The sequence below is a fragment of the Harpia harpyja genome, chromosome 2 (genome assembly GCF_026419915.1).
Source record: "Harpia harpyja isolate bHarHar1 chromosome 2, bHarHar1 primary haplotype, whole genome shotgun sequence".
NCBI lineage: Eukaryota > Metazoa > Chordata > Aves > Accipitriformes > Accipitridae > Harpia > Harpia harpyja.
This window is the reverse complement of record NC_068941.1, coordinates 19741243-19761371: the sequence shown is the minus strand read 5'-3', so window position 1 is coordinate 19761371 and position 20129 is coordinate 19741243. Positions and strand designations below refer to the sequence as shown.

Here is a 20129-nt window from a genome sequence, read left to right as displayed (position 1 = left end):
TAACAGTGGGGCACGTATATTGGCTGAAATCCTCCCCTGCAAACCCGGCTGCAGGGCTCAGTGTCATCACAGACCTAAGGCTCATCAGCTCCCTTGACGCTTTTTCCAGTGTTGGCCCTACTGTTGCACTGCCAGCGTCATCCGTGATGCTGATCTCACCTCCGTTTCCCAGCATATTTGCCTCCAAATACAACAAGCCTAGGTCACTCCTTGACCGGCTGGGCATCCCACCACCTCATGAGGCATTACCAGAAGGGTGTTACCTGCGTGTTACAGCACCCAGGAATGGCCAAGAGCTGTGATGAACCTAGGTGCTAAGGGAGAACCTGTCTGTGCCCAATTTACTTAAAAAGGAATGATAAGACTTTTTTTTTAGATCCATTCCAAATCTCCTGGTGAGACTGCACCATTGCCAAGGATATAGTCAACAATATACTGCACAGAGAATGAGAGTAACGGCATGTTTACGCGTGAGGATTGATACAAGAAAAGAACACAGTGGCTTTGTTATACTGACTAGTGGTGGATTAGAAATCCTGTATGTTGCAAAATGTATAAGATACTAGAGAAAATTACTTCTGGCCGACCTTGCAAATTCCCTGAGAAGATAAAAACCTTAGGCCCTTTTCAGATAACTCAGCTTAGAGTATCAATATGGTTTGTGACAAAAGAATGTAAATCAAGAAAAGATAGATAGTAGTTACTAACAAACATTCTTTAGGATAAGTTGTATCAAACATGTAAGGTGTCCCACTGCACAGAATCACTAGAAAAGGGTCAACTAGCAGACAAGTGAGGAAGACTATCGAAGACCATCAGAGGACCCCTGAAGACCACCAAAGATCTCGAGTGCGCCTGTGCCAAGGACATTTACATATATTAATGAGCTCCCGGAATTCAGGTGAATATGTTAATTATTTCCACGAAAAATCATGAATATGTATATCCATTTTGTATATAATCTCATCTGTTGACAGAATCGGTATGCACGATAGGCGGAACGATCCCCCGTGCATCCAGCGCTGCAATAAAGAATGCCTGCTTTCTAAAACTCCAAAATTCAGTCTTAGAGAGTTTCTGAAGTGCCGACTTACGGTAACACCCCCTCACGTGGAGGCTGGGGGGTTCCGTGCTGCGGCTGCGCCCCGCCTCGCCCCGCCGGTGATGCCGCAGCGGGGACCGGAGACAAAGGGCCGAGCCGGAGGCCTGCCGCGGCCGCGGGCGCCCGGCGGGGGGAGCTGCCCCGGCCTCCGCCCAGGCTGGCAGCGGGGCGCAGCCGCGCGAGGCGCTGTGCTTGCTGCGCCGCGCCGTCTCCACGGTGAGGCGGCGGCGCGGCCCGCCATGGCGGAGCCGCTGTGGCGCGCGGGCGGCGCCGTGTACCGCTCCCGCGACCCCGTCCGCAACCTGCGCCTCCGGTGAGCGGCCGCCCTCGCGCCCCCCCCCCCCCCCCCCCCCCCCGCACCTCGCCTGCCGGCCCGCCGTGACGCTCCCTCCCTCCCTCTCTCCTTCCCCGCAGGGTCCGCATGCAGCGGGTCACCTCGGCCGGGCCCCTCCTGCCGCAGGCCCTGCCGCCGCTCGCCGGGCCGCGCGGCCCCGAGCTCCTGGGCCTGGCCGACCGCGCCGCGACCGGTACGTGGGGCGCCCGGGGAGGGGGGGGGGCGGGGGTAGCGTCGCCGGAGGTGACCGGGCCCTCTCCCGCAGCTGCCCAGCGGCCCCCGGACGAGGAGGAAGAGGAGGCCGAGGTGGGGTGGCAGGAGAAGCTCTTCAGCCAGGTGGGTCTGCGGCGGCGGGCCGCGGGGGAGCGGGGGGGGGGCGGGGGGGGGCTTGCGGGAGCTCCTCCTCGTTGTGCCGCCCGACGGCCCCCCTGCCCCGCTTCCCTGTAGGGTCTCCTGCTTCGGGGTGAGCTGCTGTGCCCGAGCCCCTCTAGGTGGGCATCGGCGGGTGCTGTCGGCCGTCGCACGCCTGAGTAGGGCCGGAGCCGCTCCGGAGCTCGGGTTTGCAGGGATTCCCGACGGATCTTGCCTCTCTTGGTGGTGGCTTTGGAAATCTCATCTGAAAAGCGTTTGTGGCTCTTACAAGGCTGGGGAAAGGCAGCTTTTGCGCTTTACCTGTGGTGCTCTCAGTTTGAGGTGGATCTGTACCAAAATGAGTCAGCCTGCCAGACTCCCCTGGACCGGCAGTACCATGAGGAGATCTTGAAACTGGAGAAGGCTGGAGGTCGGAAGAACTATCGCATCTTCACCTACACGGATCATGACCGATTCACCAACCTAGAGGAGGTACCAGCTCTTAGTTACGCATAATCTGTACAGCAGCGACTGTCAAAACCACCAGGCCTACTGCATTTTTTGGGAACATTTGTTGGTTCTTGGCAATGCAGAAGCAAGCCAGGTATCCTGTATGCAGGAGGACGCACTGCTTCTGCAAAGCAGCTTCACCTGGTGCCCCAGACCTGGGATGAGATTTTCTTATTTCAGAATGACGGCCAGGGGTAGTTTGGAGGCACTTGGCTCTTTAGCATTGCTCTTTAGGTAACTTGCTGGGTGGAGTTCCGCTGTACTTTGCCACAAGAACAGCGAATAAGTTCTACAGTCTTTTAGCAGTTTGTTCTTTCATGTGGGTGTGTACATACCTGTTCTCCTCCAAGAGTGGAGCTGTGTTTTGGAAAAATGCCGTTATCATTAAGGTAGTTCCTGTCTGTTTCTCTCTTCCAGCACTGCCAGAAGGTAACTGACTCAGATCATGAGGTACCATCGTATCTGGCAGAGAGGATGGCCAATGTGAGAAGGAGAAGACAAGACCATAGGCCAGTGTGAGTGCAAATTGGGGCTCAGAGCTTGCTAATGCAGGTTTCCTGGTGCTGGTGCCCCAGCTGTGGAGCAGCCTGGTCTGTGGAAGTTGGTGGCTTGAGCTGTGTTGCACTTGGAATCTGGCAGTTTGACTCCTCATTGTAGGGCTGTCATGGTTTAACCCCAGCCAGCAACTAAGCACCACGCAGCCGCTCACTCCCTTCCCCCCCACCCAGTGGGATGGGGGAGAGAATTGGAAAAAGAAAAGTAAAACTCATGAGTTGAGATAAGAATGGTTTAATAGAACAGAAAAGAAGAAACTAATAATGATAATGGCAACACTAATAAAATGACAATAGTAATAATAAAAGGATTGGAATATACAAGTGATGCACAATGCAGTTGCTCACAACCCACCGACCGACACCCAGTTAGCCCCCGAGCAGCAATCGCCCCACCCCCACTCCCCCCAGTTTATATACTAGATGTGACGTCCCATGGTATGGAATACCCCTTTGGCCACTTTGGGTCAGCTGCCCTGGCTATGTCCCCTCCCAACTTCTTGTGCCCCTCCAGCCTTCTTGCTGGCTGGGCATGAGAAGCTGAAAAATCCTTGACTTTAGACTAAGCATTACTTAGCAACAACTGAAAACATCAGTGTGTTATCAACATTCTTCTCATACTGAATCCAAATCATAACACAATACCAGCTATGAGACAGAAAATTAACTCTATCCCAGCCGAAACCAGGACATGGGGGTTCAGTTCTGCCTGTGCTGGGCTGCTGAGGTGAGCTGTGACTTGTGCTGCTCTATTGTTGACAGAGAAGCAAGTTCTCTGAAGTCGAAAATCATCACCTGGGAACCCTCAGAAGAATTTATAAGGAACAATCATGTGATTAACACTCCTGTCCAGACTATGTACATCATGGGGGACTTGGGACCTTATGGGAAGTAAGTAAAATCCTGAAGTAATCTTAATTTCCTAGAAGGAAACCCATCTTCTCTCCTTACTCAAATCTCCTGTTTCTTTCATTAGTTAAGGGGAGAGAATTCCAAGAGCTCAGTAACTTGGGCTGCGTTTCTTTCTGCCTCTTTCCTCCGTTGGGAGGTAACTGAGTGTATCCCTCCAAAAGGCTTCTTAAACTAATGTAGGAAAGTATGGGTGTATTTGTTCCCTTCCGTACCCCCATGTGCCTTTACCAGCTCTGCTGTTCCAGAGCAAGAGTGTCCGTGTTCTCTATTTAGACTGTGCTTCTTGATGTCTTCCATTAGGCTTGGTCACAGGGAGTACGAACATGTTCTTTGCACAATCAAGGTGGATGGCAATGGGGTGATCACAGTGAAGCCTGACTTTAATGGCACCAAAGGAGCCTACCGGTGAGTGGGACAGGGCTGGTACCTGTTGTGGGGCTGATACAGAGGGCTGAAATGGCTGTTTCCTGGTCACCCTTCAGGCAGTAGATCAGCACTTAAATCGAGGGATATTTTTCAGTTTTATTCCAGAGATTCCTAAGACAAGATTACTGTGTACTTGTGTGTGGTGTCACTCTGCGTGTGATGTGTGGGGCTTTGGTGCCAGTCCCTAGGGCTACAGGTTATGCATATGCTGGACACAAGCAAGTCTTCCTTTTTGAGTCCTTGATGCTGACAGGCACTTGGGAGCAAGGAGAGGGCTGTTAGCGCCCTTGTGTTACTGGACAGGCCTGGTGGAGGGGGGACTGCTGTGTCAGGATGGCACAGTTGATGCTCTTGCTGCCTGTGCCTATTCTCTGCATAATGGGGGAGTTTTGCCCATGTGTTTTGGGGCTCTGCAGGATCGAGCTGGATGGAGAGAAGCGAGAGGTGTGGAAATACACCATTGAGAATGCGTCTGTCCAAGTGCAGCCAGAGGAGGAGGAACGCGAGCAGCACGTGTTCAGAGACGTAAGGACTGGCCTCCACTGATCATATTGACTAGTTCTCCTGATTTGACAGAGGGAGCTCAGACCCTCATGTACATGTAATTGTTAGTGCTGTAGACACCTGAAGTTGACAAAATGAATGTCACTGGCAGTGAGTCTCATCATGCCCAGCAATTTGAGAACTCCAACAAATACTCCCTGACTGCTTCATTCCTTACTCTAGGTAGAGACCTTGTCCAATATTAGGTGTGTTGGCCTCTGACTGCAGTGACCTATGTAGTGAGAACTCATGCAAGAAACCACCTAAATTCGTGCCTTTCTAGTGTCACCTGCCAATGGTTTTCCTTCCCTTTTGAGCAGTTGGCAAACCTTTTCCTTGGTCTTCCTCTTGCTGCCCATATACTTATTGAATGATTTCTTGTCACCCATAATGTCCCAGGTTATTTGGATCTCATTTTATGTCTTGATCTTTCTGAATTGCATTTTTGGCTGTGGCAGTTTACAAGGGTATTTAACGTTTTAGCTTTTCATTTGTACATTTCCTTACTGGTTTTGTGGTCAGTAAGGAAATCATGATTTCACTACACGGATCTCCCATCTGTTGATTTCATTGGAATAGTTTATGCCTGTCGTTTTAACATGTCATTTGAGATCTGATTCTTCAGAGCTGCTTTTTCCCTTAGATTGGCCTTTGACAAGGTCTTCTCTGATGCTGAAGTTCCATGCAGTGTTAGCAGTTATGCATCTTTCTTCTATTAGATTCTTGTATTCTTGTGGTGGGTTGACCCTGGCTGGACGCCAGATGCCCACCAAAGCCTCTCTGTCACTCCCCCTCCTCAGCTGGATGGGGGGGCGGGGGGGAGAAAATAAGATGGAAGGCTCATGGGTCGAGATAAGGACAGGGAGATCATTCACCAATTACTGTCATGGGCAAAACGGACTCGACTTGGGGAAAAACTAACTTGATTTATTACCAATCAAATCAGAGTAGGATAATGAGAAATAAAAACTAAATCCTAAAACCCCTTCCCACCACCCGTCCCTTCTTCCTGGGCTTAACTTTACTCCCAAGTTCTCTACCTCCTCCCCTGCAGTGGCACAGAGGGACAGGGAATGGGGGTCGCGGTCAGTTCATCACACATTGTCTCTGACGCTCCTTCCTTCTCAGGGGGAGGACTCCTCACTCTTCCCCTGCTCCAGTGTGGGGTCCCTCCCACAGGAGACAGTCCTTCACGAACTTCTCCGTGAGTCCTTTCCATGGGCTGCCATTCTTCATGAACTGCTCCAGCATGGGTCCCTTCCACAGGCTACAGTCCTTCAGGCACAGACTGCTCCAGCATGGGTCCCCCACGGGGTCACAAGTCCTGCCAGCAAACCTGCTCCAGCGTGGGCTCCTCTCTCCACAGGGCCACAGGTCCTGCCAGGAGCCTGCTCCAGCCCGGGCTTCCCATGGGGTCACAGCCTCTTTTGGGCATCCACCTGCTCTGGCGTGGTGTCCTCCCTGGCTGCAGGTGGATATCTGCTCCACCATGGACCTCCCTGGGCTGCAGGGGGACAGCCTGCCTCACCATGGTCTTTACCACGGCCTGCAGGGGAATCTCTGCTCTGGTGCCTGGAGCACCTCCTCCCCCTCCTCCTTCACTGACCTTGGTGTCTGCAGAGTTGTTTCTCTCACATATTCTTACTCCTCTTTCCAGCTGCAATTGCTGTAGTGCAGCAACTTTATCCCCTTCTTAAATACGTTATCCCAGAGGCACTACCATCATCACTGATGGGCTCGGCTTTGGCCAGCGGCGGGTCCATCTTGGAGCCGGCTGGCATTGGCTCTGTCGGACACAGGGGAAGCTTCCAGCAGCTTCTCACAGAAGCCACCCCTGTAGCCCTGCCACTACCAAAACCTTGCCACACAAACACAATACAATTCTCTATATCTGCTATAACAATTAAAAAAACCTGGTATGCTAAGCCTGTCAACAATTTAAACTGGTTTTAAGTTATGCCCATTTCAATTTTTGCAATAAGTAAAGACATAATCAAAAATACACTTTTTCTAATCTGATTTGTCTGTGTTTCCAGCTGTACGGTCGGCACAAGGAATACCTCAGCGGTCTCATAGGCTCAGAATTTGAAACGGTGAGTGTTAAAGGATTTTCAGTCATGGATTTCTCTAGGTTTGCTTTATTAACAACTCAGAGTTGGGCCACCACCGCAGCGAATGGCAAACTTCCAAAAATTTCTCAGTCTTATATACCTTTTACCACGCATTATCCCAGTCCAAAATCTTTGTAATTCTCCAGTTGATCTCGGTTCCCATGTCGTTGTCATTCATCAATTTATCTCATCAATTCTCGTGTCCTGGTTCTTCTGAAGTTAGTGGTCGTAGGCAGAAGGTCTTGGGTCACCACAGTCACTTATCTTCTTACACATCAAAGATCACCTTTGAATTTCTGAAAATCACTCAGGCTGTTCTATTAATTTATCTTGTTCTAAAGTTAATCACTTACTCCCATGTCTTAGGTCTAAGATGTATGATCCTTCTTCTGTTGATTCAGCTTGACTGGGTTTTTAGCTAGCCATGGTGGGGGCTACACATAGGACAAATGAGCAGCTTATGCATATTGTTTTATAAGCACCTGCATTCTATTAATCACATCTAAAGTAATCTGTAATCATTAGTTATATGTCTGATATGAATAGTCTTAGAAACAATGAGGCTTAAGGCCTAGTTCCCTTTACAGTGAGTACCCGCAGCACTCGGCAGGGACCCAGAGCCCTGCTGCCTTTGGAGACTGTTGACCTGGTTAGCACGACTGCCATTTGTACCACAGTCTCCAAAGACTGTTTCATTCTGGGTGTGTGTTGGCAACTTTTACCTTGTGGCTTCCAATGGAAAATTGGTTTCAAAAGGGACAGGTTGCAATGGATATGGTGTCTGCAGAGATCCATCCTGCACCTGTTGGACCAGCAGCAGAGCGTGCTGAATGCTGCAGTCTCTGTGAGACTGCGTGCATTGTCTGAAGGCCTTTGACTATAATATTTTAAGAAGAAAGGAAGGTTTATATCTTTTGGAATAGTGATTGCTGTTAACTTCTTGAACGTCAAACACATCTATGTGCCACTTTGTTTAAGTAAACAGCCCAACCCACCCCCAGACTCATGCACAGTTTCCCTTCTCACTGAATTACCCAGACTGCACTCTTTTTTGCTCAAATCTTGTTTGCCAAAGTGTGAAAGTTGTTGTACTTTCTTGTACTTTGATAGAGTGTCTCAGCTCGTCCTATGCTTCCCCCCACTCCCCCCACCGCGGGCAAGTGCAGGAACACTACAGAAGAAACAGGACTATGATTTCTGCAAGTGACTTCTCACTACATTTTATAACCATCTTGAAGTCTGTAAGAGACCGAGTTACAGAATAGTAAACTCCTGTGGTCTAGGAATTTGGTTTCTCTAGAGAGCCTGTCTCCAGAGTCACTGTTCACTTCTGGAAAGTGATATGAGAAGTCATGACTCCTACCTGGCCAGCAGAGTGAGTCATTCATGTACAAACGTCTCTGAAGTATCCATGTGAGACCTTGTTGGGAGGGGATGTATGAGGTTCCACCAGTGGTCATTGAGCTCTTTATCTTGTTTATCTGCTTGTTCTTACAGACTCTTCCTGGTACACTGCGGCTTTTTGTGAATGGAGAAATAGGTGAGTCCTCATATAAACAGTGACTATAGGGGCAAATCTGGTTCTGCTGGGATGGCTGAGGCTATGAAGGGTCCAAGAATTCTTGGATGACAGGCCAGTCCAGAGTAGGTGATTCTCCCCTAGAATCCTTTACTTCCTCCTTCTCCTCATGTGTTTTTGTGGATGTCATGGTTTAACCCCAGCCAGCAACTAAGCACCACGCAGCCGCTCACTCCCTTCCCCCCCACCCAGTGGGATGGGGGAGAGAATTGGAAAAAAAAAAGTAAAACTCATGAGTTGAGATAAGAATGGTTTAATAGAACAGAAAAGAAGAAACTAATAATGATAATGGCAACACTAATAAAATGACAATAGTAATAATAAAAGGATTGGAATATACAAGTGATGCACAATGCAGTTGCTCACAACCCACCGACCGACACCCAGTTAGCCCCCGAGCAGCAATCGCCCCACCCTCACTCCCCCCAGTTTATATACTAGATGTGACGTCCCATGGTATGGAATACCCCTTTGGCCACTTTGGGTCAGCTGCCCTGGCTATGTCCCCTCCCAACTTCTTGTGCCCCTCCAGCCTTCTTGCTGGCTGGGCATGAGAAGCTGAAAAATCCTTGACTTTAGACTAAACATTACTTAGCAACAACTGAAAACATTCTTCTCATACCAAACTCAAAAACATAGTACTATGTCCTGGGTTCAGCTGGGATAGAGTTAATTTTTACAGGAACCTAGGAGGTGGGGGGGGGGGGGCATAGCCGGTGCAGCCGACCTGAACTAGCCAAGGAGTTATTCCATACCATGTGACATCATGCTCAGTATATAAATGGGGAGCGGGCCGGGGGGAGGGCTCGGGACTTTCGGTGGCGGAGCATCGGGTTCCGGGTGGTGAGCAGTTGCACTGTGCATCACTCTTTTTGTATATTCTTTCATTAGTACCGTTGTTGTTGTTGTAACTTTTTTTGTGTGTTGTCCCAGTAAACTGCCCTTGTCTCAACCCTCGAGGTTCCAGGTTTTTTTCTTTTCTCTCCTCCGTCTCCTCCCTATCCCACCGGAGGGGGGCGGGAGGAGTGAGCGAGCGGCTGCGTGGTCCTTTGTTACCGGCTGGGCTGAAACCACGACATACTATACCAGCTACTAGGAAGACAATTAACTCTATCCCAGCTGAAACCAGGACAGTGGACTAACCTCTTGAGTGGCATTTACAGATTGGAGGTTACAAATACTGCAGCTGTTCCAGGAGGACATAGAGATCTGAAAAAAGGAGAGCAGACTGGGAAGTTAATAGAGATTATAGCAAAGAAAGAAATTAAATATGTGACCTCCCTAATCTGGTTAGTGATATGGTAACAGGGCTAGTCTAGAGAAGGAATCTTCTCTGAGGGTCATATTCTGTTACTTTGAAGATCCTGGCTTTCCCAGCTGCCAGCAGTAACTGGTTGTCCCTGAGGTTACTGGTGCTGGCTCTTCCAAAAGTCTACAGTGGGTACTGGAGGAGTTTGTGTGGAAGTGAGCAGCTGAAGTTCATTATCTCTTCTTCTCAGTTTCAGCTCAAGGCTATGAGTATGATAACCTCTATGTCCATTTCTTCCTGGAGCTACCTAACCGTAAGTGTTCACATTTCCAGCCATATCACAGCAGTTTAAGGAATGAAGCATGGTCCATCAGATCAGCTTTGCTGAAAGTCAGTAAAAGTTAATGTCGGCGCTGGGATCTAGTCAGAGGTCTTCAGAGCTAAAATTGTAGAACTCAGTTGCTTGAACTAATCTCATATCTGGGAGAAAGTAGTATCTTCCCCTCTCGTCTCTTCCAAATCAGGCTGGGAGAGGTCCATTGACTTCTCAACCAGTGGTGATGGTGTCCAGCAGTCTACCCAAAGTTCATTCCTTATACTGTGGAGAATACCCTTCCTGTCTTCTCCATCTCAACAGTGACCCTGTCTGATTTCAGTGCTCACCATCATGTTCTCATGTTTTGTGCTGACACTAGCATTTTAAATTTTGACCAATAAATAAGGTTCCCAGCACTAACATGCACATCCTGCTGCATGTTTAATTCCCCTGAACCTATGGCTCTGGCTCCCCTCTCTGGTTATATCCTGATGTTTGTCCGAAGAGGTACCACTTGTGCTACTCAGTACATTTAGATAAGGTTCTACTTTTAAGATGGAGTTGCTGCTTTTCATCAACAGTTCAGGGTGTTCTGGGGAGCAGCCATTGCCTGGAACAAGTCAGGGTGGGACACACCTAGGGAAATTCAGTGTGGGTGATGTTATCTGTTATCCTAATCATCTGGGACTGACTCTGAGCTGCTCTGGTTTGTGAGTCCTCCCTCTTACCCAAAGCATTCACCACTGTGCTCATGTTCTCCTTTTCTCCCAGAGTGGTCAAGCCCTGCGTTCCAGCAGCTATCAGGAGTGACACAGACCTGTGCCACCAAGACAGTGGGCTGGGTAAGGATGCTTTCAGACCTACAGAGCAGTTTGAACAGGCATTCTCTGAAATGGAACATGTGTAACAAACTACAGATATATTCAGCAAAGGTCCTGACTTGAGAGCTCCTTTCAAGGGCAGAGCCTGTTTAGGATTCTCCTCATTCTAGTTATACTTGCCATTTTTCAGGGTGCCACCACGTCCAAATAAAACTAGGCAAACCAAAACTGCTTCAAAGCAGTTTCTGGAACCTCACTTTTTTCTTCCTTCTGGCTGATTGATTGCCTTTGGAGCTTTGATTTTTGTGTTCTCAGATGCTCAGAGTTAATGAAGCATTGTTCTCACTTGCCTGGGGCAGGAATGCATACAGTGTCTAAATTAATTTCTCAAAATGAACCCCTCCTCCTATCTGGGAGGTTGGTTCCATTGCTGTCTCCAACTCCTCTCTTACAAAATCCAAATTTTATCAGCTTTTTAATGTCTTTTGTGTGAGATATTTTGCATATTACAAAAATAATTATCATAAAACATTGCAGTAATACCATTGTTTGAGGTATTTTGCTTGGCTCCTGTAAAGGCTGTGGTAGTGTGGTAGTTACACAACTGGCTGAATTGTCATTTGAGGTGTGTTACTCTTTCCCCTTTTTCATTCTTTTTAACAGCCTGTTCCATCAACGTGGCAATTGGGAGTGTATGCAGGTCCATCATGCAGTCAGGTGTTTGTTAGTGTGATGTAATTGATCTTGTTTGGGCCTCATTACCTCTTTTCCACCATTAGTTCTTTTCTCCCTGCTCTCTGTGCCCCCTGCAATGCTAGTGGTGAATTCTCTTGTCCAGGAATCTGATCTCTGTCCTGTTCCTTTTCTAGGATAACGTGGCATACTTCTGCTACCCCTTCACTTTGGAGATGTTTTTCACCCAAGGAGACGAATCGGAAGGTGTGTTCCCTTGTTCCTCTGAAACGTGAAACTCTGAAATCTTTTGATCGCAGTGTAGGCATCATGCTATCTGGCATGTTGTTGGTCCCTCACCAAGATGAAAGGACAGATTTAAACAAAGGGAAAAGTTGCTCGTTCAGCAAATGTTCACCCTGTCACCACACAACCTCTGGGCACATACTGTATTTGCCCTGCCCAGCAGTGCAATAGCATTTGTATGGAATCATTGATGTTGCCCTGCTTCCAGGCTGCAGCCAGCTTTATCCAATTGCAAAACTATTTGGATCTTAGCTTGTCTGTCTCAAAATGCCTGGCATGCTGGTCTGTGTTGCCATGTGTGGTGTACTGCGTAGAGCCCTGGGACACTGCAGCAAAAGAAACGGGCAGCTTTTTTTGTACACAACTAAAACTCTCTGCTGAGTCTTACGTTTGTAGACACACTCAGTGACCTGTATACTCTTTTTATAGTTCATGTCACTTTGAAACTTCCAGCTCTATTTTAAGCTGGGCTTCTCTGCTGCCTGTTCCTGTTGCTTTACTATGCTACTGCTGCTTCCTCACCAACCCCATTGCTCTTTGGATTGCAATTGCTAGGGACAGCTTTGCAGCATGCCTTGCCGCTTGAATCCAATGTATGCATTGGATTTGAGTATTCAACCAATACTAATGGATTTTCAGCCTAGAATAAACACGACGAGTTTGTTTCACCGTGGAAAAAAGAAATGCTTGGAGACCTGTAGGAGAATCCAAGTTAATAATCCTCCAGTAATGGTGGGAAAGGTCAGAGATAAAAAGGTTCCCCTGTTTGGCAGCAGATCATTCACAAAAGATTGTCTTGTCTGCTCAAAGAGAATTGAGGAACCAGTTTGGACTTGCTCTCAAAACAAAGAATTTTCCCAAATTTTTAACATCTTTTCAATAATTCTCAAATCTGAGGGTTCAGCTTTTACAAGGGAAAATAATCACCCATACATCTAGGTTAGTCATTGTAGAAGAAATACAGAAAGGACTTCCTACTAGTGGAGTTGGGTGTTTAGCTTTTTTTTTTTTCGCTGTGATAGTCTCCCTCACAAAGCTGTGATCTCCTGCCCTTCCTTGCAGACAGTCTCCCTCAGTGGCCTGTTCTCTACTTTGAGGTCCTCTCCCTGGATTTCTGGCAGAGGTATCGCGTTGAAGGATATGGTTCCTTGGTGCTGCCAGCATCTCCAGGTAAAACATACTTGGGCCGTTATGTTAATTGTCTGGGAGAATGAGTTGAGTGATTCTCTTGGGAATGGATTCAGCTGGTCATGGGGAGGCTTTGCCTTTGCATGCTGGAGGGGATAGTTAGCTGTCTGTGGGGCAGCAAAGAAGGATTTGATGCATCCTGCACCATTCTGCCTTGTTGTTGAGACGCATCATGTGTTGCTGTCCTTGCTCCTTCAGTGGTTCCGTCACAAGATCTCGCGTGATAAAGCTCTGGGATGATGCTGTATATCCATCTTTACAATAGCTGTAGCCCTGTCTGTCCCACATGGAATCTGAGGGTCACAACTATTCTGACACCCATATGTAGTAAGGAGATGCTCCTCATGGGTACTTTCAACGCTGGCTGTGTGACTGTATGGGGCTGACTCATTGGGAAAATGTTACAGAGATACCATGCAGTGTTTCCATTTCCAGTCTACTGTGGTTTGGGTCAGCAGGTATCCATCTACCATGCTGTCCTCTGTGACTCTGAATAGATTGTTGGTCATAGCTGCTAAGCTGTCCTATTGTCCTGGGTCAGGTCTCCACATGCTCACCATCCCTACCTGGCGCCCTGTGGAGCTGGGGACAGTTGCTGAGCTGAGGAGATTTTTCATTGGTGGATCTCCTGAGCTGGAGGACATAACCTACGTCAGGATACCATCAACCTTCAAGGTGGGCTTAGCTGCAGGGCATTGCTCTTGCTGGGAGATGGTAGATTATGCTCTTGGCTTCAGGTGTCTGTGGACAGCCTCAACCAGATTTGAACAAGGATGAGCTGGTGGTCCTGTCCCTCTGACTAAAGAAATGTCTCCATTGTGAGACTTGTGATCATGAACAGAGGAACGGGCAAACGCTGAGGCAGAGCTCTCTGCCTTCTGAGGTGTGTGCAGCTTAGAGAAGTGGGTGAACGCGGACCAAAGCCTTGACTTACCATTGCCTGTGCTGGCCCTGTCCAGGAAGTGTCTGTCAGGTCAGCATTTGTTACCAGCTATAGACTTCTTCCTGTGTTTTCGTAAGGAATCTGGGCTGTACTGTGGCTGGAACAGTTTCCTGAAGCCAGAAGCCGATAGGTATAAGGCAGGCAGAAATTTCATGTTCTTAAGAAAGCTGCAGAAGTGCTTTCTGGTGTAATGAGCAAGTTGATCTTAGTAGCAGCTTTGTGTGGGAATGCCTTGGTGCAGTTGTTGAAACCTTCCTCCAGCACTGCACTATCAGCTTGCTAGTGTTTAGGTCCTGCCCTCAGCACAGCCTGGAACCATCTGCCCTTCTTTCTGATCTCGCTTTCTGTGTGCAGCGGGAAAGGGAGAGACTGTGCTCACAGGAGTGCATGCTCTTGGTGGGGCATGCTCATTTTTGCTAGGGTCAGCTTGCTGCGGCAGGTTGCAGGCTGTGGTTACTCTAATTTGTACCATCTTTGCAGGGAGAGCGTCTGAGCCGCTTTGGTTTTCGCACAGAGACAACAGGGAGAGTCACGTTCCGGCTTTACTGCCTGCAGCAGTCTAAGTCAGTGCAGCAAAGTGAGTACAAGCTCCATCTTGTGTGCTGTGCTTTAGCAGGCTGACCTCCTATTGTACTTCTGTGCAGAGCTTTTCTGGAAACCAGTGCCCTGAGGCAGCGCATGCAGAGTGTACTGGACCGGCTTGGAGGCTTCAGCCAGCAGAGCTCTGTCTACAACGTTTTGGGTAGGGCTTTCAGTGTCATTCTCCTTGGTGAGCCTTTGGCTCACTTTTGCCCCCTTTTTACAGAGTGGACAGGATATTTCAAGGGAATCCATTACCGTGGGGATAACTGTCCCCCCCATGAGCTCTCTGAGTCCATAGCAGAGGTTAAATGTTCAGACCTGAGCTGGAAACTTCAGGAGGCATCAGCCCCCAGCAGGCAGGAGGGATAACTGTGCTGTGAGGGCAAAGCCTAGGCTGGGCTGCCCAGTCTTGCCTGGCACTGAGCATAGCTTGTAGCAGTGATGCACAGGCTCTGTGTCTGATTCCATTATGCACAGAGCAAAGGCAGCGCTAGAAATAAGTGAAGAGAGCAGCAAGGACCAAGTGCTTTGTTGGTGGAACTTAGTAATAGGAAGTGAGACTCCTGCTCCAGGAGAGCTGATGTTCAGTGGACAGACTCATCCCTTCCCTGAGGCTGTCTGATGCATTCTGTCACCTGCTGTGTTGTAGAGGCTTTCCAGAGGGCACGGCGCCGGATGCAGGAAGCACGTGAGAGCCTTCCTCAGGACCTCATCAGCGCCTCTGCCTCCACTGTGCACCAGTCGCAGGAACCATGATTGACCACCTCCACTGCCTGGGAGCATTTAGCATCTTCTCTCTGACACAAGCTCCCGTTGTTCAGTAGGAGTCACAGTGCTGGTGCCTGGAAGCTTTTGAAGCCCTTCCTTTGTCGTTTTCCTTGGGTGGGGGAAGGAGTCTGTAACACATCCAGACCCAGAATCTTTGCATTTCCACGGGAACCTGTGGAAGGAGCACCATTTCTTCAAGGCATTTTGTTAACCAGGCCCTAACAACACAGCCAATTATCCACATTTTTGCTGAGCAGACTAAAATACTGACATGGGACCTGTAAACCCTTTAACACCTTTTCAGGAATTGAATAGTAAATGATTAGAAAAATTTCAAGTCTACATAACTTGGTAGATTTAGTTTTCTTCCTAAAGTAGAGGGTGATGTTGAAGGTCAAGGCATGAATGCTGTTTGAGATTTAATGAAATGAGTAGATAACTTCTTGAGAAGTGCTGATAATCATTGTCAGCATTTGTAGCTATGGGTCAGTCAACACTAAAATGAATCTGTTCCACCTGTGCCTTAAGATTGATTCATTCCTAGAGAGAAAGCTCTTTGCCACATGTAATACATGAAAGCAAAGCAAAGGAGTGACGTTTGACAGATTGAGAACTGGAGAACAGGGTTACATTCTGTATTGCCTTGTGTGTGCTCATAACATTTCTGGCTCCGCAGTGATGAGCAGGAGGATTCTTTGTTCAAGAATACAACTGAAAACACACATTCCCCTTAGTTCATAGCAGAACTTTGGCTGGGGCTGGACAGTTTGCAGGCAACAAGAGCAGATTATAACATTTGCACATCAGCTGAACTTTGAACTGTTCAAGCTGTTCCTTTGAGCTACGGTTCATTGTTCCATCTCTGATTGCAGTACACTGCATTGCTTCCTGGGGAAGCATGTGTGTACCTGGTTTTTACCCAGTTACTTCTGTTCTTTTCTCAGACTTTTTTTTTCTTTCCTGTTTTTGTTCCTGTCTCAAGTTCACAGAAGCGAGGCTACCTGCAGACTAACAGTGCTGCTGTGTTGATTTGTGCACGAGTCGTATTTCCATGTGTTCTCCTCTGCTCCTAACACAAGGGATAGGAAGAAAAGTCTCGGGCTGAGATCATGCACGTCTGAATGTGTCTGTAAAGTTAGAATTCACAGGCAGAATATGAAATAGGAATTGGCCTTCCTCCTTTTGCTCTGCACATTCCTCCTTCACAGGAAGCATGAGACTCATGGCTGCAGCAATGTGTGTGATTGTTAGAACATCCCCCTCTTCCCTGCTGCTCCGTTGTCTTCCTCACTCCCTTCTTGCCATTTTGATCCTGTCCCAGCCTTCACTGGGAAAACCAAACTCCTAGCGTTGTTCCTCCTTCACCTTTGTTGTAATTCCTAGACCTGTTTGGCAGCTTGAATGTGTCTGGCAGTTTCAATTGTAAAAGGATTTTTGCTCACCTTCCTCGCCTGCTACCCCTCCTTTTTGATGGAAGAGTGTGTATTAGATAGCATGGCCTGTTAAGCAGAGCACAGTGTCCTTGGCCTCGAGCTGGATGTTGTGTCTTGTGCGTGAGTCAGTTCTCCACTTAGGCTTTTGATGTGATGGCTGTGAAGGCACAGGCCCAGTTCTGGAGGACCAGATTTCAGGTGTGTGCACTATCATGGTCTTTAGTGATCTAGTCATGTTTCACCAGAGATTGACCCACTCAGTGCCCAGGATGAAAAGCATTCACTGAGTATGTAGCACTTGCTATCTCTTTTTTTTATCATAATTCATGTCATGGCCCTGTATGTTTATTGCATGCTATCTAAGCAATACTTAATTTCCTTCTGGGTGTTTCTGTTGTGCTTATCGCTAATAGCTGAATTGCATGTCTCTGAAACCCTTTTCAGGATTGAGTTACAAGGTCAAGAGAATATTCTTTTTATCAATAAAGTAACAAAACACCTTTCTGACTGAGATGATGCCAAAGGCAGATCCTGTTAGAGAGTGGACTCTTCTGATTGTAAGATCAGGTTCCCAACTCGTGCTCATTGCTCAGCACATTTTTATGGCAGGATTTGGTGTATTGAGTGTTGAGATTACACAGAGGCACAGTAAGGTTTACATAATGATACTAGTTTTGCTAGTTAAAACTCTGAATAGTGTAAAATCTTACAGAAACTCAAGAGAGCAAAATTTGAAAATAAAAAATTATCATAACCAAAGAAGTAATTCTTCCAAAGTAAGATATTGTTAGGAGTTTTTCACCTTCATACTTGCAGCCTCCTTTGCCTGACAGAACAAAATGGTGCTCGTAAAAGGTGTTTTGGAGAAAGCCTTCAGCAAATGTTCTTTGAATATGCCCTTTTATAAATGAAACTAGCAAATTTCCATATACATGTACATGTATGAAAATGTCACTGATCTTTTAATAAAAACTGGCATTTGGTGCAGGGCCTGTGCTCTGAGCTTGCTGAGGAGCCCGGCCAGCTGGAATGGGGGTTATGCATTGACCAGGTATGCACAGATGAAAAAGGAGGTGGCCCATGGGGACAGGCAGAAGGGGAGGCCAGTGATCTCCCGGGAGTTGTGAGGATTTCCCCTGTGCAAAAGTGTCCCTATACTTTGCACCAGAGGGGTGCCTTTGCATTGAAGCTCAACAGGAGAAGGGAGAGGAAGGGGCAGTTGTGGGTGCAAAAGAGCTTGGGATGGGAGGGCACTAGTTAATAGGACAGGGGAGCCTGGCAGACTGGGCGATGCCATGAACTGAAGATGGAGGGAGGCTGGAGGGCAGGAGGAGCCTGCAGCAGGTGCAGGCTAGGCAGTGCTTCAGACTCTTGGGGGGACCAGAGCAGGTCTAGCAGTGAGAGTCAGAGGTTGGTGCTGTCCCTGGTGCATGGCCAGCAGCCCCCCAGCTCTGGCTACATCAGCTGCAGCAACATAGCTGGGTTCTCTTGAGCTTTGTTGGGGCAGACTGGAGCTTGCGATGTTTTTTTGAGTGCCAGCTGAACTTCCAGCTGAACGGGCTGGAATCCTGCAACCTTACCAGTGATGTGGTCTGCATGGGGGCAGGAGCCAGCTGAAAGTCCCTAGGGGCCTTCCGGGCATCTCATTAAACAAACTATGCAAACAAAGGGTAATTGCAGAAATGTTGGCTTGGTGGATGAAAAGGCTGTGGGCAGTTGGCAGGGCTTGCATGACGCAAATCAGCAGCCATTAGAAATTCCAGTGTAAATTTATCAGAAAAAGAAGACCTAGAAATGAGTCATTCACGTGACTGGGGGAGCAGCTTTCCACCAAAGAAGTCAGACCCCAGGAATGGGTTTCGCTTTCAACTGAGGAAGATTTGGGCTGTGATAACTTCAAACTAGAGCCTTGCCAGCAAACCTCAAACACCTCTTTGGCTTGGTCCCATCCCAGTGCTTGTGATGAACTGGGGACACAGCGTTATTCTCCTGATGTGACTGCAGGGGACATTCTGGCCTGGGAGGGTGGGCTGTGCTGCCTGTCTTCCACGCTGCTGTCCCGGCAGCCAGAGGTTGTGCAGCTGGGAGGTGTGTTTGGGAAGGATGTTGGGCTGCGTGCGAAGCATGGTGCGTGGGGAGGGAGAGGTGTGTTTTATCTGCACTGTGGGGTTTAAGTGGTCATTATTAAACAACTACCAGAGGCTGCTTGTTGGCTCAATATATTTTAATTTTAGCCACTGGGTTGGAGTGTCAGAGGAAAGCTCCCTGCAGGCCCTCTCCTGGCAGTGAAGTGAAAGCTTTGCCTTTCACCCCCAGCTGCCTTTTTATTATGCTTATTGTCTACTCAAGGTGCAGCCTGTGTTCTCGAAAGCTCATGTCAGTATTTCAGTGCAAGGCAGAGAACAACTGACCCGAGCAAAATCACACTTCATTGGATCAGTCAAAACATAAGTATCTGTGTGCCCCTTTTCCTGCATTGAAATGATTGCTTTGGTTTGATTTAATTTCTCTCACTGCTTTGGTTCGAGCAGGTTTTTAAAGTGAACCCTAGTGCTGTGTAGACGAGGTACTTCCCTTTCTCTAGCATCTGTCAAGATGTTTTTCTAGAGTAACACAAAAAATCAGAAAGGACTGATAGAATCAGACTTTTCTATAATTTATTTGCAAGTCCTTACATTTAAAAAAAAAAAAATTTGACTTTCAAAACAGTTGGGAGGATTTCTGCAATGTATGAAAGAGAAACTTGTCTTGGAGGTGTGCAATTCCAGGTTGTTTCAAGCTTTCCAGATCTGAGAAAGAGGATTGGCCCTTTGGGCAGGTGGGAAAGGTGAATTTCCTGTGACTTAATCTGTCCTTGGAAAGCTAGAAAGGTCAAGCTGGATATCAAGATCTAGTCCACTGCTTTCCTTCAGGCAACATCACCTTAGTCAAAGCCTGAGAGATGTTTGTTCAACCTATTCTTTACATGAAGATGGAGACTACAGATCATCCCTTCCAGATGGTTTGGGGGGGGGGGTCTGTAGCAAATTTTCTTGTACAGAGCAATTGATGGCGGCAGCTTGTGCCTGAGCTGAGCAAAGCCTGTTGTCAGGCTGCTGTTGGAGGCGTGAGGAGGAGGGAGCACGTGATTCCTGCCAGGTGGTTATTGTTTCTCTGGGGGGTTCCCATCCCACGCTGCCAGTGCCTGTGATATCTTGTTCTCTGCTGCTGGTCTCCTTGTGAGTTCTGTGATGCTCTCTGATGGCTCTGGAGATGGCATCGGGAGTCTGAGAGATCAGACAAGCTGTAGACCCAAGTGAACGGCCACTTTTCCTGCTGTGGCTGGAAACACCAAGCCCAGCTTGCTTCTCAACGCTTTGCTTGTGATGTCCAACATTTTCCACCGCAGTTGTGCTTGCAAGGGCTGGATTCCCACCCTATTCCCCTTGG

At 48.0% G+C, this 20129-nt stretch overlaps 1 protein-coding gene across 4 annotated transcripts; it reads left to right on the top strand.

Moving 5' to 3' along the window:
- Nucleotides 1-1294: 1294 nt before the first annotated feature.
- Nucleotides 1295-17687, top strand: MKS1 (MKS transition zone complex subunit 1). Of its 4 annotated transcripts, XM_052772560.1 has the most exons (18): nt 1296-1415; nt 1517-1629; nt 1702-1772; nt 2124-2279; nt 2715-2812; nt 3614-3742; nt 4064-4168; nt 4606-4714; nt 6769-6825; nt 8341-8383; nt 9922-9984; nt 10759-10829; nt 11678-11747; nt 12849-12956; nt 13516-13649; nt 14398-14480; nt 14562-14659; nt 15149-17687. In XM_052772560.1, exons 1-18 carry the CDS (start codon nt 1342-1344, stop codon nt 15253-15255), a joined length of 1689 nt encoding a protein of 562 aa, XP_052628520.1. In that variant the 5' UTR covers nt 1296-1341; the 3' UTR covers nt 15256-17687. The 4 variants fall into 4 exon arrangements, 3 of the variants coding, with proteins under 3 accessions (XP_052628516.1, XP_052628520.1, XP_052628533.1); XR_008232797.1 differs by lacking the exon at nt 13516-13649 and having other exon boundaries at nt 1295-1415; XM_052772556.1 differs by having other exon boundaries at nt 1295-1415; nt 1517-1772.
- Nucleotides 17688-20129: the final 2442 nt, after the last annotated feature.

Bases quoted from the DNA above. Each gene is read 5' to 3' on its own strand.
- MKS1 (XM_052772556.1), top strand. From the start codon at position 1,342: ATGGCGGAGCCGCTGTGGCGCGCGGGCGGCGCCGTGTACCGCTCCCGC. The intron at 2,280-2,714 runs GTACCAGCTCTT...TCTCTCTTCCAG, and splicing joins GATTCACCAACCTAGAGGAG to CACTGCCAGAAGGTAACTGA. The intron at 6,826-8,340 runs GTGAGTGTTAAA...TTGTTCTTACAG, and splicing joins TAGGCTCAGAATTTGAAACG to ACTCTTCCTGGTACACTGCG.